This window comes from Schistocerca piceifrons, chromosome X, assembly GCF_021461385.2.
Source record: "Schistocerca piceifrons isolate TAMUIC-IGC-003096 chromosome X, iqSchPice1.1, whole genome shotgun sequence".
NCBI lineage: Eukaryota > Metazoa > Arthropoda > Insecta > Orthoptera > Acrididae > Schistocerca > Schistocerca piceifrons.
In genome coordinates, this window is record NC_060149.1 from 398,533,933 (window position 1) to 398,561,245 (window position 27,313).

Sequence of the window (27,313 nt, forward strand, 5' to 3'; positions counted from 1 at the left end):
GAATCAGAAGAATTACCCCAAAAAATAATACCATATGACATAAGCGTATGAAAATATGCAAAGAACACTACTTTTCGTGTTGAACTGTCACTTATTTCAGATACTGTTCTAATGGTAAATAAAGCATCATTTAGTTTCTGAACAAGATCCTGAACATGGGCTTTCCACAACAGCTTACTATCTATCCGAATGCCTAGGAACTTGGAACTGTTCCGTCTCGCTTATAATATGCCCATTCTGTCTGATCAAAACATCGGTTCTTGTTGAATTGTGAGTTAGAAACTGTAAAAACTGAGTCTTACTGTGATTTAGCATCAAATTATTTTCTACAGGCCACGAACTTATTTCATGAACTACATTATTTGATACTGTTTCAATATTACACACAAGATCCTTCACTACCAAGCTGGTGTCATCAGCAAACAGAAATATTTTGAATCACCTGTAATACTAGAAGGCATATCATTTATATAAATAAGAAACAGCAGTGACCCCAGCACCGACCCTTGGGGAACACCCCAGTTAACAGTGCCCCATTGGGACTGAACATCACTACCACTCTCAATATTGCGGAGAATTACCTTCTGCTTTCTGTTCTTAAAGTAAGAGGTGAACCAATTGTAAGCTACTCCCCTTACTCCATACTGGTACAACTTCTGCAGTAATATTTTGTGGTCAACACAGTCAAAAGCCTTCGTTAAATCAAAGGAAACACCTAGCGTTCGCAACCTTCTATTTAATCCGTCCAAAATCTCTCAGAGAAAAGAGAATATAGCATTTTCAGTTGTTAAACCACTTCTAAAACCAAACTGTACATTTCACAGCAAATTATGTGAATTTAAGTGCTCCAGTAACCTTGTATATACAACCCTCGCGATAACTTTAGCAAACACCGATGGCATAGAAATAGGTCTATAATTGTCAACATTATCCCTGTCTCCCTTTTTATAAAGTAGCTTCAGTGCCGAGTACTTTAATCGGTCAGGAAACCGACCACTCCTAAAGGAAAAGTTACAGATATGGCTAAGTACTGGGTTAACATAGATAGAACAATACTTCAGTATTCTGCTAGATACCCCGTCATATCCATGAGAGTTCTTGGTCTTTAGTGATTTAATTATTAACTCAATCTCCCTCTTGTCAGTATCATGGAGGAACATTTCGGGTAATAGTCGCGGAACACTTTTTCTACGAGCGCTATATGATTCCCTGTTGGGACTAGGTTGCTATTTAGTTCGCCTGCTATATTCAGAAAGTGATTATTAAATACTGTACATATATGTGACTTATCAGTAACAAGGAAATACCCACTACGCACTGATTCTATATCCTCGACCTGTCTCTGCAGACCAGCCACTTCCTTTACGACTGACCATATGGTTTTAATTTTATCCTGAGACTTAGCTATTCTATCTGCATACCACATACTTTTTGCCTTCCCAATAACTTTTTTAAGCACCTTACAATACTGTTTGTAATGGGCTGCTGCATTTAGATTTTGACTGTTTCTAACGTTTTGATATAATTGCCACATTGTTCTACAGGATATTCTTATCCCTCTAGTCAGCCACCCAGGCTGCCTGTTTGTGCTAGTACCCTGTTTTGAACGTTCTAACGGAAAGCAACTTTCAAAGAGCATGAAAAAAGTCTTGAGGAAAGCATTATATTTATCGTCTACTGTATCAGCACTATAAACATCTTGCCACTCTTGTTCCTTGATAAGGTCTCTACAGCTGGTAGACCTCTACAGCAACTGGATCAGCTTTCCTAAGAAGTTCATAACTATATTTAACATTTGTTGCAGCACAAAAATCCTTTAGAGTTAAAATTTGTGCATCATGATCTGAAAGGCCATTCACCTCTTTGCTAACAGAATGCCCTTCTAGTAATGAGGAATGAACAAAAATGTTGTCTATGGTTGTTCTACTGTTCCCTTGCACCCTCGTTGGAAAGAATACGGTTGGCATAAGATTATATGAATTAAGGAGGTCTACCAGCATCCTTTTCCTTGCACAATCACTTACCAATTAATACTGAAGTCACCTAACTTTTTGTATTTCCTATAAAGTGAACCAAGAACCTCCTCTAGCTTTAGCAAAAATGTTGTGAAATCGGAGTCTGGGGACGTCCGTAATGTCCAGAAAACATCTTTCTGAGCAGGACGATTTCTTACGTAGTACTTTAGTTTCACATGCCTACCTGTGCGGATTCTTGGCGCTTTTGTGTCTGGAGGAGTCCTGGAATTGTCCACACATTCTTGCTTTTTGAGGCAGATAAAACGGCTGCTGTCAGACCAGAAGGATTCACATGTCTCCAAGTGTGCATTCCTGACGCTCCGTCCCTATAGCTACAGGGGTGTATCAGTTTTCGACACGCTGCTCACTGTCCGCCAACCTCTTTCCAAGATGTCCATTCTTGCGCGAGGCGAGGGCATCTGCCCGGCTATCCCCTGTGCGGTTGCAGAATGTCTCCATTGCCTGCATCTCGGGCGCTCGCCGCATGGGATCTGGTCGGCTTTCTCCTGGGCCGTTGGCGCTATGAGTCGCCGAAAGTGCCCTCCGGCGGAGGTATCATATTTTAAAAATTTTCAAAGTCTGCTGTAGATTTATTTTAAAATTTGGAATATGTTCAGAGACATACACACAGTTTCTGTGACAACAGTGCAAGAAAGTGGGACGTTGTGATGAAGAGTATTCTCTAAAGGGTGACTCATTATTAAAATAAATTTGCAGCAGTGATCGATAAAGACGTAGAAATGAATGATAAAATGATGATAAAATGTTAGTTCAAACACACAAGTTGTCCTGACCAAAGCAATACACAAATAGTCTCAGTGGCATAACAGTGGCGTTGTTCTATGCCCAGCTTTCGTTCGACGGAGCACATATGTTTTCTCACGGCGGAGGTGGAATAAATGAGAACACAACCATTTTGTTTGCATTCGAGGAAATTTGTATGTTCTTCGTCTGAAGTGTAGACTATCGAATCGAACTTTTTCAGACATCACTCTTCCTTTTATGGGACACATTTGCAGTTGTGTACACTGCATCACTTAATTTTCGCCTTACAACATCCACAGTCTGACAAAACGAAGCTTCATTAGAGGCCATTCGATCCGGTGAGTTGGTCATTTTCATCCTGTCAGTATTACTTTCTAAAAGAAAGGTCGTGCCTTATACAACTTAACAATCCTGCACGCCTCAGTAGGAGAAAACGAGTTGACGAGTAGGACGATAGATGAGTTTCGGAAAATAAACTAATACGAAAACATTTTAAAAGTGGCAAGGGATTCTAGAAAATTACAAGCTGTGTTTAACACAGCACACTTTTCACTTGTTTCCTTGAGAGCTGCAGACTGACCGGCTGCAGAGAGCATTACACATAGGTGGGAAAAGTCATGGAATAGAGAATTCCACATATACAGATGGCGGTAGCTTTGCGTACAGAAGGTATAAAAAGGACAGTGCATTGGCGAGGCGGTCATTTGCACTTACGTGAGTCATTTGAATAGGTTTCTGGCATGATTATGGCCGCGCGGCGGGAATTAACAGACTTTGGAAGCGGAATGGTAGTTGGAACTGGAGGCATGAGACATTCGATTTCGAAAATTGTTAAGGGAATTCAATATTCTGTAATCCACAGTGTCAAGAGTGTGCCGAGAATACCACATTTCAGGCATTACCTCTCACCATGGACAACGCAGTGCCCGACGGCCTTCACTTAACGACCGAGAAGAGAGGCGTTTACAGAGTTGTCAGTGCTAACAGATAAGCAACATTGGGTCAAATAACGGCAAAAATCAATGTGTGACGTACGACGAACGTATCCGTTACGACAGTGCGCAGAAATCCGGCGTTAATGGGCTATGGTAGCAGACGACCGATGCGAATGCCTTTTGTAACAGCACGACACTGCCTGCAGCGCCTCTCCTCGGCTCGTGGCCATATCGATTGGACCCTAGATGCTTGTAAAACTGTGGCCTGGTCGTATGAGTCCCAATTTCAGTTGGTAAGAGTTGATGGTAGTGTTCGAGTGTGGTGGAGACCTCACGAAGCCAAGGGTCCAAGTTGTGAACAAGGCACTGTGCAAGCTGGTCGTGGCTCCATAACGGTTTGGACTGTGTTTGTATGGAATGGACTGGGTCCTCTGGTCCAAATGAACCGATCATTGACTCTAAATGGTTATGTTCGGCTACTTGGAGACCATTTGCAGCCATTCATGAACGTCATGTTCCCAAACAAAGATGTCATGTTACTAGGCCACAATTATTCGCGACTGGCTTTAGGAACATTCTGGACAATTCGAGTGAATTATTTGGCCACCCAGATCTTCCGACATGAATCCCAACGAGCATTTACGGAACATAATGGAGACGTCAGTTCGTGCACAACATCGTACACTGGAAACTCTTTCGCAATTATGAACGGCTAAAGAAGCAACATGGATCAATATTTCTGCATGGGTCTTCAACGACTTGTTGAATCCATGCTTCGCCGAGTCGTTGAATTATGTCGGGGAAAAAGAGATCCGTCATAATATTAGGATGTATCCCATGACTTCTGGCGCCTCAGGTGGCCATTCACAGGCTGGTCATACTTGCTGCCAACAAGTATGACATGGTTCTTGAGGCCACAGATGTAACCAGAAATAGCTAGAAATTTGAGTGAGTCAAGAGAGAGGAAAGCTCTCCACTAAGGAAGAAAATCACAGAAACACTGAATTTCCAGACCATTGCCAGGAACAACTGAAAGAAGCAGCATTCTCCTTTTCTTGGATTATCAGCCGATTCATGCAGTGTGTTGTCGCAACGCTTCAACGAAAACTCTTCGAAATGTTGTGAGAACACGGTGTCACGGCTCGGCTGGTAACCCGAGAAGATCTCATCAATGAAATTCGCTGAGAAAGCCTGCATTCCCATATAGCATCCTCTCATGTACACCTTACATTGCCCTGTCTGGACACCAGTGTTCACAACCCTAGTGCTTAATGAAATACAGGTAATGCTTAGTGCACACTCCGGTTTTGTATTGTGTAAGCTATTAATCTTCTAAGTTATGCTAAAATAATGCCGTAAGCATTAATGTAACCACATTATTATCTTAAAATATTTTATGTATTTTATTATTGTTGTTAAACACTAGGCAACTTTGGTACTTTAGAAATGGGAGTGACAGCGTATTACATTTGGGGTGGAAGGGTGGGGGGAGCGAGAGGAGAAGAAAATAAGAAGTATAGCTTAGCCTCCCACACCATAACAGTCGACCCGTATCTGGGACCTTAAACGTCAGAAGTCAACAAATTTAAACCAGTATGCATGGACGCTGAGGGGTATAGTTTGGGTGTCGTAATATCAAAAACGAAACAGTCAAGTAATATTAAGTTCACTTCACGAAGCAAAATGCTATGCTTTTGAGTTCTTATGCATTATAGTGTGCCACTTGAATTTCATTTTTCAGTTATGGAGGAGCTGCCCACTAAATACAGTGATAAGCTGATGAAGAGTATCTGGGGTTTCTACAACAGATATTCCGTGCACAATTTGAAAAATATTGAAGATGGAAACAACAACAACAGCCAGCAGCAGACGTAAGTATACCTCACTGTTGACAGCATAAATAACTGAAGAAGTACATATATCACAAAACCCAAACCCGAATATGGCGTGCAAATGCAGTTACAGTTTTTGAAAAATCGGTAACTTAATTGTGAATATCGCACTACGTCACTAAGTAGTTTACTAAACGCACATAAAGGTAGTGTTTATGACACAATTACTCATTACTGTACTTCCATAAGCAACGACTGGAAACAAATGGAAAGATCTTTGTTAAGGTAACAGTGTAAATCAGTTCCCAAAGAACCAGTCACGTGCTGTTTGTGTTGTGAAACAGAGAGTGGCTAATGCAAAAATTGTGGCCTGTGAAAAAAATAGGAACAATAATGGTGACCAACACACATAGGTATACTGGCAGTATAGCAAAAAGTAAGAAATGCGAGTAATGAGGAAGTGTTCTACAAGTTTATTCGAAGGTACAGCTGCGTCAAGTGGTTACATATCCACTCAGTTAGTACCTGACAATGGCCGAAAGCTCGTGAATACTTAACCACTTGATGCGGCTGAAAGCTCGACAAAATTTTAATGCTTTTATATCGACGTTAGACTACGCATTCTTACACCAGAATTTTTTACAGCGGGGTAGTATGTGTTATCTGAGAATACATTTGAACAAAGACACTGGGGACAAGGATACGGGAAATTGTTTCTACGCTTCCAAAGCTGAATTATGTTTGTAATTGGTTCCTTTTGTTATCTGTTCAAATAACGCATCAGAATCGAGAACAAATAAAAAACAAATGTATCCATTGTTTCAAGGCTGATTCTAGAATAATCAAAAAACTTCCTATAATATTGTTAAACTGGGCTCAACCAAGTATGGGGAGACAAATGAAGCGCACTTAGTCGTGCATATAAGTTAATGTATTTCGAGATCTTTGAATAAATATTGTCTGATAGTTATACTTGTCAACGACCTTGCTTCATTGAATATACCGGTTCCAGTCAGGTCACCGAAGTTATGCTACGCCGCTACTTAGATGGGTAACTGCACAGGCACGTCATGCGCTGTTGGCAAATTTCCTGTTACTTTTCCTGAAAGGGGAGGACGGGTGATGGTATAAAATTTCGGATCACCAGACGTTGGGCAAGAGACCTGGATTAAACTCTAAACCCCTCTGCACTGCCTCATGGAATGAGTTCATATGCCCCTGCTGATGGTGATCTATCCGTTGGAAGGGGACGATAAGCTCGAAGCCCCCTTGGTGCTACCCAAGGGGAGGAGGCTACGTGCTGGCACCAGGTTCCACCCTCTCTCTCTTCTCATTATCATACAATGCGAACACGACACCATACTACACACACACACACACCCATTACAGCCATCTACACGTAACATACACTTAACACACAGATCTCACACTTCGGAAAGGTTCCATTACGCGCGAGGGATACGAAATGCCTTTCCAATCAGGCAGCTGAACCTGCCTCTCACGATTTCCCCGCCAATCAAGCCATACAGCTTTGCTTTTATGGTGAGACTTCACGGATTACAATAAAACACGCCAGTATAGGACTGCTTAGTGAAAGAATGTATCATGTACCTGGGAGACCCCGAGAGGTTATTCTCCTCCGCGCTCAATGGTCCATTTCTTCCCAGTGTGTGACAATTGTGTCTCAAATTTATCTTTTAAGTATGGTGACTGTAATAGGTATCTGTTTTTAGTGAGGTCACGTGCTATTGTTGTATGATGACGAAAGTAGAGGGAGGCTGAGATTCACGGCCAGCACATAGCTTACTCCTCTCGAATAGCACCAGCTGGACTGAATGGCTAATGTTCTCATCCCACGGGCGGATCACTGCCAATAGTGAGTGTGGTGGTTTGAAACTACCAACGTCCCATTCGAGAGTAGAACAGGGTTTGGGAGGGGGAGGAGGGGGGGAGGAGTGTACTGAATACTGACGGTGAAAATTTGTTCCACCGCTGCGATCCAAACCAGCAACCGCAGAGTCTGGTGCAACTATACAGGCGTGCGTTAGCGAAGTCAGCTGGGGAGACCGAAATATTCCAGTACATACAGATACTGTAAAGCACCTCGGAAGAAAGTAGGACAGTGAAACATTTTACTCGAGTACCTGACACTTACGGGCAGGATCCAGCCTTCAGCGACCCAGAGCAATCACGTAGAGGGACCATGTGAATCTGCAGTTCTCCCACACGTAATGCTTATGGCTGCCCCAGTGTCGACGTGGAAATTGGATCAAATTTGCATATTTTGTACAACGAGTGGTGTCGGCTGAAGGTCCCAGAATACAACTGAGCGCAGTGAGTAAGCAAGTTTAATTATCACAATGATAAAAACTGAGCTGCAATGCTGTAACTTCGTGGTGGTGTTAGTCCTTCTCTACATATTTAACCTTTAGGGCGGCACATTTTTCCCAACGGTGTAAGAATAGGTAGAGAATTTGGCAAAATTTAATAGCCCAAAGAAGCTGCATGTGGGACTGTATAGAACAAGCTGGGACATTTATCGTGGAGCAAAAGCACACCCTTGGACAGCTTCCCACAAGTTTTCGTCTTGACAGCACCCCTAATCTAGTTAGGAGATTTCGGTAGTAAGTTCCTGTGACGTTTGCACCTTACTAGCAAAATATCTTAGCATCACACCATGGCAGTCCTTGCATCACCTTGCCCTCTGATGGCTGCGTCTGCGCCATTTTCGGCAGTGGCGAATCCGCATGTTCCCAATGCTTGCTTTGCTCCTTCGTTTCGAAATCATGGTAGCACACTCAGCAATCGTCCGTAGTGATTAGGCGGCTAAAGAAGTCATATAGGCAGGCCATCCTGAATGGGTGTGAGCAGTCGCAGTAGCCAGAGGTGGGTGATCTATGTCTTGTTCAAAATGTCGAGGAAAACGTTGAAAACTTTTCTGTTTCAGATTTCCATCTTTTGCGGAATTTCCTTAACTGAGATACGCCGGTCCTGGAACACCAGGTCCTCCATTTCCCTTGCGATCCTGGTTCTTCACAGAGAGATGGCCACTTGGCTCTTCATCATTCTGGACTTGTCTGAGCACACACATATGAAAGATTATAGTAGTGCAGCTCACTCATGCAAAAATAACATATGAAAACGAGGAGTTATTACATACAGTATATTAAGACAGAATACAAGTTCAAAAATATTTGTAGTGGTATGCACACAGATATGTGTGCTTGTGAATTAATGCTTGAAAATATCTCACTTTTAATTGTAACTGTATATAGATCCCCTCTGGGAAATTTTGTACTATTTAAGAGGAATCTGGATTCTTTGCTGTGGTATCTCTCAAACTGCAATGAGCAATTAATAGTCTGTAGTGATTTCAATGTAGATTTACTAAGGGATCCTGATAGGAAAAATGATATGGAAACCTTATTTGGATCCCACAATTTGGTCTCAGTAATTAACTTTCCAACACAGGTGGATAAAGACAGTGGGGCCCTAACTGATAATGTTTTTTTTATGGAACTCAAAGTAATAAAATAACTGTTTACCCAGTAACAAATGGTCTCTCTGATCATGATGCACAGTTACGATAGATAACATAGCGCCATAAGGTATGAATACTCATCAGTGGAATTCAGTTAGAATAATTAATGACTCCAGGACAAATGTCTTTAAGAATAGTTTTCAGGAGAGGGCATGGGATGTAATTTATAATGAACCTAATGCTAACATACAATTTAACCTATTCCATGACAAATTCATATCATTATTTTAAAATAGCTTGCCGCATAAGCTAGTCAGAACAGCCAGGTAAAAAACCATGGATCACTAGACGGATTAAAGTATCTTGTGAAAGGAAAAGAAAGAAGTACCTTTTGGCAAGAATAGGTAGGGATACTTCAGTAGTTGCACATTACAAAAAATACTCAAAATTACTAAGAAAGGTTATTAAAAAATCCTATAACATACAAATAATGTCAGAAATCAGTACACCCGCCAACAGAATTACGGCAGTATGCAATGTAGTGAAGCGAGAGACAGGACAACCAGCCAAAGAACAATACAACAGCATTAATGAACTGAATGGAAGGGCTACAAATGATGAGTCACAGATGGCAAATGTATTTAATAATCATTTATTAAATATAGTGGAGACCATAAGGACAAACAGTTCAAGAGCAAAACCACAGCAGTATGTTGAAAATTTATCTTTTTGAATTTCCTTCGAAGTTTGCTGTTATTCACCCCATCATTTCTATTCACCTCATTTTATGGTATTCCTCCCAACTATGCAGAAACAGTGGTTTATCTTTGAAATAATTGTACGAATTTCTTTACTAGGTGTAAATTAGAATTCCTGTCTGTAACTGATCTTGATGTTTATTGCAAGCCTGAAATCAACTGTACACCATCAAAAAACTTACCACTGATTGGGTAATATGAAATTTGTTATGAATGCCTCATGAACAAGTATTTGTTTTCCCACTTCAGTGACTTCCTTTTAATGTTAGGAGTTTTCTTCAGTGTTTAATTAGTTAATGTATATTTCTGGTATTTTGTCTTCTGGTTTAATAATACAAATATGCATATTATTACAGTGTGTAAAGTGTGTCCCAGAAAAAAATTAAAACATCTAGGGTGTCTTTTTACAGGACTTCTGCTGGCTTTGGTGGGCAGAGGGTACCAACACCTCAGCTCACCGCCAACTGGGATGCTATGTGGTTCAGTCACATCTAACTTTACAAGTAAGTATAAAAGTATACTTAAGCAATAAAGATACCAGTTTGTAGGAAATTTGTCTTTGACGAAGACACATTAACATAGTGCACTTCACATAAATCATAATTTAATATATTCTGTGAGGTTATTGTAAATAAATAAATGAAAATTCAACAGTACATTTCTGTCGAAGATTTGGGTTCCAACTGTATCTCTCCTATAAACGAATCAGTAAACAAGTTTAGTGGTCTCAGGACAACAAGGGAATACCATCTCTCTGTCTCTCTCACTCTCTCTCTCTCTCTCTCTCTCTCACACACACACACACACACACACTCCCCCCCCCCCCGCTCTCCGCTCTCTCTCTCACACACACACACACACAGATATATATATATATATAGATGAACGATATTACATCAGTATTTACATAATTTGCAGACTAATAATTATAGCTATTACAAGTCAAATGTTTTTAGGCTGGTTAGTATCTCCAGATAGATGTTGAAAGAGCAAGCTATTAATGCTTATTTTCCTGTGGGTGGCAGCTCAGGTGTTCTAGTGTGGGTTTAAACCGTTAGCCTGTACCGACAAGCATAGTCCATTTAGTGGTGCAGTTACAACTGTGTGGAAGACATCAGGTCATAAAGTTAGTGATGTATTTATGGAATCACTGTTCGAAACACAGAAAAGCAACTAATACACTAATATGTGTACATATTAAGGTACCACACATAAAAATATTTGCACTTATACCCGTTACACAATATATATACTTATATACAAGGGAAGATGTAAGTAGCATTAAAATGTATGGTAAGATACTTTAATGGTGTCGACAATTTAAAAAACCTACAATTCAACTAATTTCACTGCCACACAGAGATTCATGGCTATGTTCAAAATGTTCCAATGTGTGTGAATCCTTAAGGGACCAAACTGCTGAGGTCATCAGTCCCTAAGCCTACACACTACTTAACCTAACTTAAACTAACTTACGTTAAGGACAACACACACACCCATGCCCGAGGGAGGACTCGAACCTCCGAAGGGGGGCGGAGGGGGGGGGGGGGGGGTTCCGCCCCCAGACCGTGGCAAAACGCCTGAGACCACGCGGCTACCCCGCGCGACTCATGGCAGTGGAAGATCTACAAGTAATCTACATCTACATTTATACTCTGCAAGCCACCCAACGGTGTGTGGCAGAGGGCACTTTACGTGGGAAGCAATATATTCGATACCTAATCCAGAAACGCACCCTCTCGAAACCTGGCTAGCAAGCTACACCGCAATGCAGAATGCCTCTCTTGCAGAGTCTGCCACTTGAGTTTGCCAAACATCTCCGTTACCAAATAACCCTGTGACAAAACGCGCCGCTCTTCTTTGGATCTTCTCCATCTCCTCCGTCAACCCGATCTGGTACGGATCCCACACTGATGAGCAATACTCAAGTATAGGTCGAACGAGTGTTTTGTAAGCCACCTCCTTTGTTGATGGACTACATTTTCTGAGGACTCTCCCAATGAATCTCAACCTGGTACCCGCCTTACCAACAATTAATTTTATGTGATCATTCCACTTCAAATCGTTCCGCACACATACTCCCAGATATTTTACAGAAGTAACTGCTACCAGTGTTTGTTCCGCTATCATATAATCATACAATAAAGGATCCTTCTTTTTATGTATTCGCAATACATTACATTTATCTATGTTAAGGGTCAGTTGCCACTCCCTGCACCAAGTGCCTATCCGCTGCAGATCTTCCTGCATTTCGCTACAACTTTCTTATGCTGCAACTTCTCTGTATACTACAGCATCATCCGCGAAAAGCCGCATGGAACTTCCGACACTATCTACTAGGTCATTTATATATATTGTGAAAAGCAATGGTCCCATAACACTCCCCTGTGGCACGCCAGAGATTACCTTAACGTCTGTAGACGTCTCTCCATTGACAACAACATGCTGTGTTCCGTTTGCTAAAAACTCTTCAATCCAGCCACACAGCTGGTCTGATATTCCGTAGGCTCTTACTTTGTTGATCAGGCGACAGTGCGAAACTGTATCGAACACCTTCCGGAAGTCAAGGAAAATAGCATCTACCTGGGAGCCTGTATCTAATATTTTCTGGGTCTCATGAACAAATAAAGCGAGTTGGGTCTCACACGATCGCTGTTTCCGGAATCCGTGTTGATTCCTACAGAGTAGATTCTGAGTTTCCAAAAACGACATGATACGCGAGCAAAAAACGTGTTCTAATGTTCTACAACAGATCGACGTCAGAGATATAGGTCTATAGTTTTGCGCATCTGCTCGACGACCCTGCTTGAAGACTGGGACTACCTGTGCTCTTTTCCAATCATTTGGAAGCTTCCGTTCCTCTAGAGACTTGCGGTACACGGCTGTTAGAAGGGGGGCAAGTTCTTTCGCGTACTCTGTGTAGAATCGAATTGGTTTCCCGTCAGGTCCAGTGGATTTTCCTCTGTTGAGTGATTCCAGTTGCTTTTCTATTCCTTGGACACTTATTTCGATGTCAGCCATTTTTTCGTTTGTGGGAGGATTTAGAGAAGCGCTACGGTCGCCGGTTCGAATCCTGCCTCGGGCATGGATGTTTGTGATGTCCTTAGGTTAGTTAGGTTTAACTAGTTCTAAGTTCTAGGGGACTAATGACCTCAGCAGTTGAGTCCCATAGTGCTCAGAGCCATTTGAACTATTTAGAGAAGGAACTGCAGTGCGGTCTTCCTCTGTGAAACAGCTTTGGGAAAAGGTGTTTAGTATTTCAGTTTTACGCGTGTCATCCTCTGTTTAATGCCATCATCGTCCCGGAGTGTTTGGATATGCTGTTTCGAGCCACTTACTGATTTAACGTAAGACCAGAACTTCCTAGGATTTTCTGTCAAGTCAGTACATAGAATTTTACTATCGAATTCACTGAACGCTTCACGCATAGCCCTCCTTACGCTAACTTTGACATCGTTTAGCTTCTGTTTGTCTGAGAGGTTTTGGCTGCGTTTAAACTTGGAGTGAAGCTCTCTTTGCTTTCGCAGTAGTTTCCTAACTTTGTTGTTGAACCACGGTGGGTTTTTCCCGTCCCTCACAGTTTTACTCGGCACGTACCTGTCTAAAACGCATTTTACGATTGCCTTGAACTTTTTCCATAAACACTCAACTTTGTCAATGTAGGAACAGAAATTTTCGTTTTGATCTGTTAGGTAGTCTGAAATCTGCCTTCTATTACTCTTGCTAGACAGATAAACCTTCCTCCCTTTTTTTATATTCCTATTAACTTCCATATTCAGGGATGCTGCGACGTCCTTATGATCACTGATTCCCTGTTCTGCACTTACAGAGTCGAAAAGTTCGGGTCTGTTTGTTATCAGTAGGTCCAAGATGTTATCTCCACGAGTCGGTTCTCTGTTTAATTGCTCGAGGTAATTTTCGGATGTGCACTCAGTATAATGTCAGTCGATGCTCTGTCCCTACCACCCGTCCTAAACATCTGAGTATCCCGGTCTATATCCGGTAATTGAAATCTCCACCTAAGACTATAACATGCTGAGTAAATTTATGTGAAATGTATTCCAAATTTTCTCTCAGTTGTTCTGCCACTAATGCTGCTGAGTCAGGAGTCGGTAAAAGGAGCCAACTATTGACCTAGCTCGGTTGTTGAGTGTAACCTCCACCCATAATAATTCACGCGAACTGTCCACTTCTACTTCACTACAGGATAAACTACTACTAACAGCGACAAACACGCCACCACCGTCTGGATGCAATCTATCCTTCCTAAACACCGTCTGTGCCTTTGTAAAAATTTCGGCAGAATTTGTCTCTGGCTTCAGCCAGCTTTCTGTACCTATAACGATTTCAGCTTCGGTGCTTTCTATCAGCGCTTGAAGTTCCGGTACTTTACCAATGCAGCTTCGACAGTTTACAATTACAATACCGATTGATGCTTGGTCCCCGCATGTCCTGACTTTGCCCCGCACCCTTTGAGGCTGTTGCCCTTTCTGTACCTGCCCGAGGCCATCTAATCTAAAAAAACCGCCCAGTCCACGCCACACAACCCCTGCTACCCGTGTAGCCGCTTGCTGCGTGTAGTGGACTCCTGACCTATCCAGCGGAACCCGAAACCCCACCACCCTATGGCGCAAGTCGAGGAATCTGCAGCCCACACGGTCGCAGAACCGTCTCAGCCTCTGATTCAGACCCTCCACTCGGCTCTGTACCAAAGGTCCGCAGTCAGTCCTGTCGACGATGCTGCAGATGGTGAGCTCTGCTTTCATCCCGCTAGCGAGACTGGCAGTCTTCACCAAATCAGATAGCCGCCGGAAGCCAGAGAGGATTTCCTCCGATCCATAGCGACACACATCATTGGTGCCGACATGAGCGACCACCTGCAGATGGGTGCACCCTGTACCCTTCATGGCATCCGGAAGGACCCTTTCCACATCTGGAATGACTCCCCCCGGTGTGCACACAGAGTGCACATTGGATTTCTTCCCCTCTCTTGCTCGCTGTTCCGCGTATGTTACAAAGAAGACATTTCACAGCAGAGAATCGTTATTGCAGTAAAAATTGAGGACATGATACGTCAGTACATCCTTGGAAGAGATGTTTGACTCGCCTTCGATGCAGCTCTTTTCATGTAAGCATCTTTAAGGGACCTGAAATCTTTCAGGAAAGAAAGGAATTCGGAAGGGATTATTTGTGGCCTATAGTACGGTACCTACCGTGTCCTTTGCATAACTCAAAATGGGAAACCGCAGAAAACCATTTTCAAGATTGCCAGCGGATGGATTCGAAGCGCCCCACCTCCAAATTCAGCGATTCTTAACTCAATGCTTCAATGCGCAGAGCTACCACAATCGGTGGAGGATTAGGAGAAAACTGGTCGGTGCACATTGTTTCAAAATAATGCATCAAAGATGGAATTATTATATTGCAAGATTTTCCTATAATTTTGCATGTTTGGTTATTTTATAGTCCATGAATGCAAACATATTTTAAGATTTAATTGTGCACGGAATTGCTAGTTTCAGTTATACTATTACGAGAGCGTAGAAGGATTTTGGCCAAAGGGGTGAGAGGGAAGGGTAGGCAAGGCGCAGTCCGTTGGACGAATTGAAGCAGCCGCTGAAAACTCCTTTGAGAAACGAAAGAACGAACGAACAGTGGAATCTTTTATAATTACATATCCCTTCCGCTCTCCACAATCCTCTCCCCATCGTTCCGTATCCAAACTGGTTTTTATAATTGAGTAGCACCCGAGTGACCAGATAGGGGGTTTTTCTGCCACTTGAGCCACAAATAATAGAATTTTGAGCAATTATTTTAAAGCAATGAGGAACATCGTTTTAAAACGTATTAAATACAGCCGAGTTCAGAATACAGTTCGATGCGTTTTCACCTCAACTGTGATATGCTGTTTAAGGCCGTTGATTCAGATCGTTTATGTCATATTTTTTCCAATAGTAATGTAGTGTTGAAAAACATGAATCGGATCAAATCGTAGTATGTACAGCGCAGCCGACTGTTCAGAACGTATTATGTTCAGGGCAAGTTTACCAGCATGCGTTACTACCCACTCTTTTGCTTGCTGTTTCTGCTACTTTCGTTCTACAGCTCACTGTGTGGTGTTGATTTCATGACTGTGCACTTTCGATAATCATGGTGGGATATTTACCCGTGGAAGAGTGATATAAATGAAGTAGAATCAGAATTAGAGCTGCAAAAACTAAAAGACAGCGTAAAAGAGAAGCTTAGCAAGTAATAACGCCTGATGTATTTTACGAATGATCATTCTGAGAGACATTTGTAATGTCGGAGCACTGATGTGATATTCGTGACAGAAATATTGCATAAATGCATGTTTTTATACTTTGATGGAGCTTTACTATCTGTAGTTAGGGCGTGACGAGTGGTATTTCGTTTTAGGTTCTTCAGCTCAGATACACGTTAAGTAATTTTGAGCCGCCTTGTAAATAAAATGGCTCTGAGTACTATGGGACTCAACTGCTGAGGTCATTAGTCCCCTAGAACTTAGAACTAGTTAAACCTAACTAATCCTAAGGACATCACAAACATCCATGCCCGAGGCAGGATTCGAACCTGCGACCGTAGCGGTCTTGCGGTTCCAGACTGCAGCTCCTTGAACCGCACGGCCACTTCGGCCGGCCCCTTGTAATCATAAACAAGACAAATTCAAGTGTGGAAGCATCCCGGTATTCTACCTGGCGAAGGCAAAAAGTAAAGTTTACGTAGTACGGAACAAAGTGTAACAAAATTGTAGACTCAGTTATATGACGAAGAACTGTAAAATATTTAGCAGAAAGGCGCAGTGGAGTTTCAACCGAATTACCTGACTCTAAGAACTGGATGTCGACATACTGTTGGAAACAAGATTTGGAGATAACTAGAAAGAGGTTGATAGTTTGCAGTTTCATGTTTCGACACTAAATATCGATGTAGAATCAGCTGAAACTGGTAGGTCGACTCGTGTGAACGATGAGTGTGACTGTTAGCACGTGGAAGAAGGACTGAGTGCATCATTGTAACACATCGATCTACCGTCAACAACATGTTAATAACCTTATTTTCTTATGTGATATGTTGTGTACAACAATAAAATCAATAAAAATTGAAATGAGCATTTGAAATCATATTGCGTAAAAACATGATTCAATCAAAAGGTACTTTGTTTAGTGAATTGATTCAAAATTCAAAACGTATTAAGTGGAATTTAAAAATTAAAATGGTCCCTTCATCCAGTGGGAAGTGATTTCGATCATGACTGATTCTGGAACATAATCTGAATACTTACGTCCTGCAGTCGAGAATTTTGACGTATTACATTTGGCTGGGAAAAGAATGTTTTTTCGCTTCCTGTAAAAAATTATGGTATATGCACATAATACGATTTGAAATGATACTTCTCAAATGTAACAGTCACCGTTTGGACGATATTTCTGTTAATCAAGGAGATTCTGGGCGACACAGGCAAATCCAGATGTATTTTTATGCAGTGAATTTAATTTAATGGTATTTGTAATGATGTTTACCGCTCCGCTGTCTTGTGAAGCAGTGAAATATTCCAACCATGAAGGTCTACCAGTCTCCAAACAACGACTCCATTGCTAACCTTAAACTGCTGTACATAGGCAATTAGGCTATCATAGTAGTTCGTACATATTTTTAACTTACCATACACAATCTTACACATAATTAGAAACTAGCCGGCCGGGTGGCCGAGCGGTTCTAGGCGCTACAGTCTGGAACCGCGCGACCACTACGGTCGCAGGTTCGAATCCTGCCTCGGACATGGATGTATGTTGATGTCCTTAGGTTAGTTAGGTTTAAGTAGTTCTAAGTTCTAGGGGACTGATGACCTCAGAAGTTAAGTCCCATAGAGCTCAGAGCCATTTGAACTATTTTTGAATTAGAAACTATCATAACAACACACAGCACGAAAACAACAAACGGCAATACTTACATTAAATTCAACTGCAACTAAGAACTGAACCGATTCACAAAACAACAAATCAGCTTAAGGAAGGCCAACAATGTACAGCTGTTGCTCTTGGTTAAAGTAAGGATGGGCCATGGCCGACAGTGCCAAATCTATCGATGGCGACGTTTACTATAAGTAGTGCGTATCTCTTTTTCGTCGTATGGTTGAAAATCAAAATAGCTTTCAGTTTCACTACATGGCAGCTGACTAATGTGTTACTTCCACTTCTTCATGCTGAGGACAGCTATCGAATGAAGGGTTTACCGTTAGGCATTTCCTTCCTCTTAAGATTGGGGGGAAAATTTGTTATTCTTTATTTTAGTGTGTATTACGGGGCAGTGTGTGGGACGTTTTTAATGACTTAATTTATTTGGGTTTCTTGTTTCGTCAGTGCATTTTCCTCTTAAGGTTGCGTGCTTTAACGGTCAATTTCATGTAGGTGACTGGAGGGGGAGGGAGCAGGGGTGGGAAGTCCGGACCTCCTGGAAACCTCCGTCGGCCACTTCCTTGGTTTGATGTAGCTCTTCACGCTAGTCTACACTGTGAAAAAGCTCCTCGTCAATGCTTAATTACTGGAACCTACATCCGCTTGAACCTCCTTACCATCTAAACCCACCATACTTCTCTTAACTACCGAATTGACAACGCCTAGATGCCTCAGGATGTGTCCTATCAATCGGGCCCTGCTTTTACTCAAGTTGTGGCGTAAATTTCTTTTTTTTTCCCCTGTTCGATTAAGTACCTCAGCACCAATTATTCGAACTACTCATCAAATCTTCAACATTCTTCTGCTGTACAATTCAAATTTTTTATTCGCTTCTTGCCTTAACTGCGTATCGTCCAAGTTTCACTTCAGTTCAAGGCTACACTCCAGACAAATACCTCTAGGAAAAAACATTTATATTAAATGTAGACAAACTCCTATTTATCGGAAATGCTTTCTTTCTGTTGTTAGTCTGCATTTCATATCCCGTCTGCTTCTGCCATTACCAGTTATTTTGCGCAAACAGGTGAACTCATCTACTAATTTTAGTGTCTCATCTCCTAATCTAATGCCTTTAGCATCATCCGATTTAGTGCGTCTACTGTTCATTATCCTTGTTTTACTCTTGTTGATGTTCATCTTATAATCCGTCTTCAAGAAATGACCCATTCTGTGCAGCTCCTCTTCGAAGTTCTTTGCTATGTCTGAGAGAAAACAAGCTTTTGTTTCTTCTCCTTGAACTTAATCCCTCTTCCAAATTTCTGTTTGGTTTCCTTCACTGCTTACTCGATTTACAGATTTAATAACGTTGGGAAGAAGCTACAACGTCGTCGTATCTCCCACTTAACTATTTTCAACTCTTATAACTGCAGCGTGTTTTCTGTTGAAGTTTCAAATAACTTTTTCATTCCTGCATTTTGTCCTTGCTATCTACAGAATTTCAAAGAGAACATTTCAGTCAACATTGTCGAAAGTTTATTCTAAATCTGCAAATGCTATAAACGTAGGTTTGCCCTTCTTTAACCTATCGCCTAAGATAAGTGGATGCGGTCAGCACTGCCTTTAATGTTCCTACGTTTCTCTGGAACCCAAACTGTTGTTCGCCGAGGATGACTTCTAGGTTTTCCTACTCTCCTTTAAGTAATTGGTTTCAGCATTTTGCAATCATGACTTGTTACATTGATATCTACACCTGTCAGCGCCTGCCTTCTTTGGAACTGGAATTATTGAATTTTTCTTCTGGTCTGAGGGTATTTGGCTTGTCTCATATATTTCGTATATCTTGAGGTTACCTCCTAAAATTGCGGGTGATATGCGTTTGTTGTTGTAGTTATTCTCACAGAAAACCTTTTGCAGTTGGTTCAGGTCTTGTGGCAAAATTTCGGAGACAAATCGGATCCCTCTCGATGAACCATGGTTCATTGAACAGTGCGCTATTGAGTAGCGTGGTGGTGGCTGAAACCGTGCAGATTCCGGACCGTATGATTTGATTTTCTGTATATGTTGTGGCTGATCCGCCAGTAGGGATTTCAGTGGATGAAAAAAATCAAGGAAGGTCACGATACCGTCTTTTTAAACCTCCATCGTGATCTTGATGAGTTCATGCATGCTGCTGAGGTGTTCAATGAACTCCCCCAAGTTTTTCACGTCCATACGGCCAGACGACCAAAGCATCGTCGATATAGCTGTGAAAACAAATCGTCTTTGGAATTTCGGGAGTTTTCCGGAGCAGAACAACGCCTTGGAGGAGAGTAAAAGACTTCCGGTTTTCCCATACTGTATTCTGTGGCGATGGATTAGGTATCTGCTGAAGAAACAGACACGCATGTTGCTTTTCAGGCCTCCAGCTAAAATACACCAACCCATGTGGATTGGAAAAGATAACGTAACTAGAGCTCTCGGCATTTAAAAAATTCCTTACGAGTGCGGACAGGGCAGACCAAAAGCACCATAGAACAACGCCGAACTGAACGTGAGAGATGTCTGCGCCTGTGCTACGCAGATAAAAAGGCGACAGCTAAACACTTATTGGGAAATGGACACTACATACCGTGAGACCTCTATCGTCACGAAGGCTAGGGTTTCTGCTACGGGGTAATATTGCAGCTACGGAGATCAGGCTATCAAATAACACCATCACGCCGGTTTCCAGAAGAGTACAATGTGGAACTGGGTCATCGAGAGGGCGAGCACAGCAGAGACGAAATAAATAAATAAAAATTCTTTAATATGACGACGGCCTAGGCAGCGTTGACGTCACAGCCGGTACCATTTCCATGTAAAGACGAGGTCTGCAACCACAAAGCAGTCAATTACCACTTAACAATGGCTGAGAAGCAGTTGGCCGAAATCTCATGGATGTATAACCATTTGATGCAGCTGGAAGTCCGACAACATGTTATTTAGGGTTTTGTGTGTGGCGTTCATTGTCATTAAATCACTAAAACCACTGTAAAAGATTTTCTTGTGCGTTATATGGTGCTTAACACTCTTTCTTAAAGTATACTCGATTTTTATTCTACAAATACTGGACTATATTTCAAGTATCCTTAGAATGAGACGGATAGAAACATCTACATTTAGGTTTGTAAGGTCTGTCTAAACAAACAGTCTATTTGATTTTACAGAGTTGTGTGTACCTTACAGTAATAGGTAGTCTCATCTACAACAAGTCCGTAACAATCAGAAAATTTTATATGCGAGGATAGCTCAAAAAGCAGATTGCACGTTATTCTAGCGTGACAGGTAATTTTTATCGAATGTTGCACTATGCTCCAAAGTGACACAGATTAACGACTATAGTTTTCAACGTGGTCACCAAGTGTCTGCACACAACAGACGGAATGTTGTACCAATCGTTCAATTCTTCGACGATAGAAATCCACTGCGTAGTCACTGATCCATTTGATAACTGGTGTGTGAACATCCTCATCACTGGACAATCTCTTTCTACCCAAGACGTTCATCCAGCTTGCTGAAAAGATGGAAACCGCATGTGCAGGACCTGGAATTTCTCATCATCACCACCCACGTCTGTGCGGCACTGGTCAAATTGTTGACACCATTTCACTACCACTGGACGCGACATTGCATTTGGTCCATATACCTCCAGAATTTCACTGTGAATCTGCACTGATCAGTCAGAAAATTATGACCACCAACCTGCTATCGATTTAAATCCATCCAGGCGATAGGAGCGTCACCTGGCGAGGAATGACTGCTAGTCAGACACACGCACGGCGTATGTAGTATCAATGAGCGCGCTGTCCGTGTGTAAATGGGAAAGGCGCGCGATGTATCTGAATCTGACCGACAGCATATTGTGATTTACCGGAGGCTCGGCACGAGCATTTCGAAAACTGCAGGACTTGTCGGGTGTTCGAGGAGTGCTGTGGTCTTCAACTCGTATAGAAACCAAAGTGAAACCACGTCCAGACGTCGTGGGGCTGGGCGGCCACCCCTCATTACAGATGTCGGACGTCGTAGGCTGGGCAGACTGAGAAAACAGGACAGGTGGCGATGGTGGCGATGTGTGACAGAACTAACACCAGACTTTAATGCTGGGCAGAGTACATGTGTCTCTGATCACACATTGCACGAAACACTGCTGACGACGAGCCTCCGCGGCCGTCGACCATGCATGCGCCAATGTTAACACCACGACATCGGCAACTTCAGCATGTCGATGGGAAGGCGCGAATCCGTCATCTTCCAGGGATACAGCTCCTTGAAACCTGTATTGCGGAACGGAGACAAGCTAGCGGCGGCTCCGCGGTGCTCTGTGGAACATTCATGTGGGTATCCACAGGTCCAGTGGAGCTCGTGCAAGTCACCACGACGGCCAAGGAGTATCGTACACTGGTTGCAGACCGCATAGGCTCCTTCGTGACGATCACGTTTCCCGACGGCAGTGGCATTTCTCAAGACAATACGTGATGTCACAAGGCCAGGAGCGTGATGGAGTGGTTCGAGGAACACAGTTCCGATTGATGTGACTGTCTCCCATCTCGCCAGAGCTGAACTCGATCGAACACATCTGGGATGTGATTGAACGTGGCGTCAGAACTCAACACCCCCTCCCCGGAATTTATGTGAACTAGGTGACTTGTGCATGCAGAAGTAGTGCCAACTCCCTCCAGCGACGTAGCAAGGCCTCATTACTTCCACGCCACGGCGCGTCGCCACTGTTATCCGAGCCAAAGCTAGACATACCGGCTATTAGGTGGAAGGTCATAATATTCTGGCTGATAAGTGTATGTACAAGTTACACGTTTTGCCCTCAAGAATCGTACTTTCCCGAGTACTTCCACAACAGACTACATTTCCAGATACCGCACCAGTTCTTTCACACTGTCAAGCACTTGTCATCCTTACCGCAGCAGACTGTGTCTGCAGGACACCAGTACTATGTTCCGATAATGCTCCACTCTTGTTGCGCAATGATCTTAGGGTGGGATGACAAGCGTAACTTACTTTTTGAAGTCCATACGCATGTAACCGACTCTGCTATTTTTCATGGAATTGCAGAAATTAGTTACTTTTTTTCTGCGACACAAAGGTTTAGTTCGCAATTAGTGCAATGCACAAATGTGAAACCCTTTCACCAAAGCAACCCACATCGTAAACAACGTTTATGGGTTTTATTCATCAGCCTAGTTAAATGCGTGGCATGGAACATGTTTGCTGTTGGTGATGGCTCAGGCTTTAGTGTTCTGGGGCGTTAATAATTGGAAATGCATCAAGTTTGTCAATACTTTCCTTTTCTTCTTCGTCGCTGTCTTTTTCGTCCTGTATTCACTCTTATGAATGTGAAAGCGTACGTCGTTACCGAATGTAGACTCACAGCTACATCGTAAAAAATGAATCGCAGTATTGTTTCGAGGAAGTAAACAATCATTTATTCTACAGCGTAGGGTATATTACCATATTACAACATATTATACACGCATTATAGTTCAAAACTACTAAAAATACGCAGAAGTTGCCTTTATTTCACGAAGTCATGCTGTCACTGCGATCAACAGCTTTCTTCAGTCAGATTCTGAAACCTACTGGGTGCTTGCAGAAGCAAAAACAAGTGATGCACAGAGATTACATGGTGTGAAGTGAGCGCTACAATCAGGGACAGTACGTTTAGGAAATTGCCTGAGCTAGAAAAAAAACAAAAGTTGGATTTAACACATATGCAACATGAGGACTAAGCAACATAAGGGTACCAAACTGTTAATTAGAAGTTATCAATGTCAATCACAAAAAAACTTCAGTTTAGGACATTCACACTTCTAATCAAATTACTGCAACAGACTGTAAATGTAGTGATCTGTAAATTAAAATAGTATGTGCTCTGGAAAATTTTTACAGTCATATTTGAAAAGTATTAGCTTATGCCATAAAAAATAAGTTCTATGCTTGTTCATTAATTAAATTAACACAAAAGTATCGCTTTATGATAACATTAAAATGAAATTCAGATTGATAGATGATGGTGCTCAGCATTTAACTGTGATGTAATAGGCGCTACCGTTATTTAAATTAGAGACAGCGGTTTCATGATTGTTTCAAAGTCTATAAGGAACTTCTTATACAACACAACATTGAACATCACAAAAATAAAGGCGTTTTTCAATAGTGTAACTAGCATATGTGACATCCTACTGTAATTAGTATGATACGCATTTAGCATTACTACATGGAACTGGAATTTGTGGTATAAATGATGTGAAAATTATCACAGTTTTGCATTATTTCTCAATGCAGAAAACTTGTGAGCTGTTATAGTTATTTAATGGTGGTAAAAAACTACTTACTTCATTTTTAAAACAATACGATAACCAAAATAGAGCAGTCTATAAATGCACTGCAACTACATAAAACACTAAGTGTTATTAGTTATTCATGTCTTGCAGTTTCTACAAACTTTGTATTCCTTATAGATTCCTGAATATTTAAATTTCTGTATGTTGCTCCCAACCAAGAAAAACAAAACTCAAGAGATGTTACTGCTCCGTTTTACAGGTTTGCTGTAGCTGACACCAGAAGAGCTCCCATATCCAAGATATGTGTTCCTTCAAAACAACTTTGTGGGTAATACATAAACTTTTGTAGAAAATGATACCTACCTATAATGATGTGGGTCAGTAGTCTTTCCGTAGTGGTATATGTAGCCGCATATATGGTTTATTAAAAACTATTATAAACATGTAATGGTGTTTTCTAACAAATATTTTAAAGAATGTGATGGTTAATTTGTATGTTAAAGCATTTTAAAAATGTATATTTCAGTGTTTTATATTATAATGGAAACATTGAAAATTATAACTATTTGATATAATAGAAAAAATAATAACAAACCTCTGCATTTTTTTGGCAAATTTGTGAATTACAACATTCATTAGAGTCCGTAGCAATTACCACTTAATAAAATAATCTATTTTGCGTCAGTGTGGATCATAGACCACTCTTTATTCTTCCCAATGAACTTAACAGTCTTTCAGCTTCAGTAACTGATGCAGACCAGGGACAAGTTATTCTTGCAACGTAAGTACCGTAGTTCGGATATCGACAGTCGAATGATACTTATTTTCAGTTATGAAGATACGTGTGTTTTACCATCCATCAAGACCATTTATCTGAATACTCTTTTTAGTGTGCAGTCGATGTGTGAAGATTAATGAATCTAAAGACTACATTATCACAAATCACTGAATTAGCAATTAAATGGAACAGACCATGAGCAGATCCACAAGTGTCATAAATGCCTGTTTATTTGGCAGAATGCTAAACATTTGTTTGAAACGGTATATGTTAGCACTGTCAGTGCTTACAGAGTCATACTTCCCAAAATAGAAGTTGTGACGTTGTACGTCCTCCAGTTATTCATCATCGGAGTGCAAATGCGGAGTTTTAATTAAGTGATTAAAAGACAGCAAACCAAATGTCAGCTTCGTGAAAGTTGTAAACGACCAGTGGTTGTAGCCTTTATTATTTTGTTGTTTCGTGGGGAATTATCTAGCATTGCTTCAATCAAAGTATAACCTTATTTGTATTTGCAACACTGTCAGATTCTATTAAGATAGCACTAGTGTTTCCAAATTTCTTCTGGTTTAAATATAACGTATGAGGGTACGGAGAAGTCGAGTTACATTTGAATATTAGGTGCAAAGCTTAATTGATAGGAAAACATTTCACAATGACGTTTCAGTGACATTTTTATTGTCGTTTGGGTACCGATGTTTCGTTTGGTTGATCAATAACTGCAAGAAACAGCCGTTTATTATTCGCAGGAAAACGTCAGTTCATCATCATTTCTTATGCTTGTACATTTAATGATATACCAAGATACCTGGTGGAAACGTATGTATATACACTACTGCAGGGGCTTCTATTTGAATTCGCTTGATGTATCTTTAAAATTTACAAACAAGCATCTGAAATGATTATGTACGTAAAATGAAACTGGTATTGTATTACAGTGTTCCAATGACTTCTGACGTATTGTTCACTATGTAACATCGTAGTTGCTAATTCCCTTTGGGTATGCCACCCTTGAAATATATGAATAACCACTATATAAGCCTTCAGAAGCTTGAGATCCACTGGATCTTGTTTCGAATACGAATATATGATACCATCAGAAACGCCCTTTGTTATTAAACAAACGACATAAATTAAAATAACCCACTTAGCTTCCTCATGCAAGCTATACCGCTTTCCAACACTATAAAATGGCATGACATACTCTTCGACGCTTTTGATATGAGAATAAAGATATATAGGGTGATTTTTTTCCACCGTGTACAAACTCTAGGGATTGATTGATGAGAGGATATGGAACAAAAAAGATCTAATGAACTTGTATCCGGAAATGCATGGTTTCCATGCTAGCGACCATTTATTCAATCATACTTCGTACAGAGACTGCTGTCTAATACGTGCTGTGCCAAGCAGCCACAGTTACGGTATGCGTGATTTCCTCCTAGAGAGTGGCAGTGTTCCTGATACGTCATGCCCTAGAGCCCTCTTCTGCCATATTAATTGGTAATGTTGTGTCCGATTCAATTCTCCAGCTGACTCACCTTGTAGTGGATGTGATACAGCGTCGTACACAATGGTTCCGTATTCGAATCGAGGGCTTGCCGACATGGTGTTTACTTATGGAAAGGGAAATGGTAATGGGCGGCAGGCAGCAAGGTTGTATCAGGTGACCTATTCCCGTCAACAACAGGGTTTTTTCAGGAAGCAGGAAATCATGAAGGACGTGCCCGAAATGTTCGGACATCAGACTTGGAGAAAAATGTAACACACTGGAAGGCGACCGCCGTTCAGTACCAGGCAGTTGGTTCGTCAGTACAGAATGAGCCAGACGACCGTGTGGAACATTCTCCATGACAATTGTCACTTCCGTTGTCACTTAAGCGTGTGCAGGGCTTACTAGCGACAGATTTTGCACATCGGGAGCAGTTTTGTCCCCCCCCCCCCCTTTTTTCCATCAGGCAACCACGGTTCTGGGATCTGTGTGATCCATCCTATCCACAGATGCAGACACATTTATGCAGCGTGGTATCTTCAACTTTCATGATAGTCATCTTTGGGAAAGTATGCAGACCCCCCACGGTATGGTTACAGCAAATCGTTAGCAGCCGGAATGTGTGGGCTCTGATTATTGGCGACCGTATTTTGGAACCAGTCTTCCTTCCACGTCGCCTAACAGGCCGGAATTGTCGGCGGTTCTTGCGGGTGACTTTGCCTCCCCTGCTGTAAGAAGTCCCACTGATGGTTCGAAGGGCTATGTAGCTGCTTCATGATGGTGCTCCAGCCCACTTCGCCGTTAACGTCCGGACGCATCTCAGTCGCGTCTTCCGTCGTCGATGGATCGGACGTGGGGGTCCACTGCATGGCCTGCTCGTTTATCGGATCTCAACCAGTACGATTTCTGGTTATGGGGCCATCTCAAAAGTATCGTGTATGCAGAGCGCCTTCCAGACGTGAAGACACTGGAGCAGCGTATTCATGCTGCCTTTGACATTGTTCGGATGAAGCCTCGTTGATGTGAA

The 27,313-nt window shown here is 41.7% G+C and overlaps 1 protein-coding gene across 1 annotated transcript in view; it reads left to right on the forward strand.

The window, feature by feature from the left end:
- LOC124722385 overlaps window positions 1-24,610 on the forward strand; it is a 99,325-nt gene extending 74,715 nt beyond the window's left edge. The window contains exons 4-6 of the mRNA XM_047247558.1: window positions 5,457-5,586; window positions 10,197-10,289; window positions 24,276-24,610. Of these exons, the coding sequence (XP_047103514.1) occupies window positions 5,457-5,586; window positions 10,197-10,281 (215 nt within the window). The 3' untranslated portion in view covers window positions 10,282-10,289; window positions 24,276-24,610. The remainder of the gene's footprint in view (window positions 1-5,456; window positions 5,587-10,196; window positions 10,290-24,275) is intronic.
- The last annotated feature ends 2,703 nt before the right edge of the window (window positions 24,611-27,313 follow it).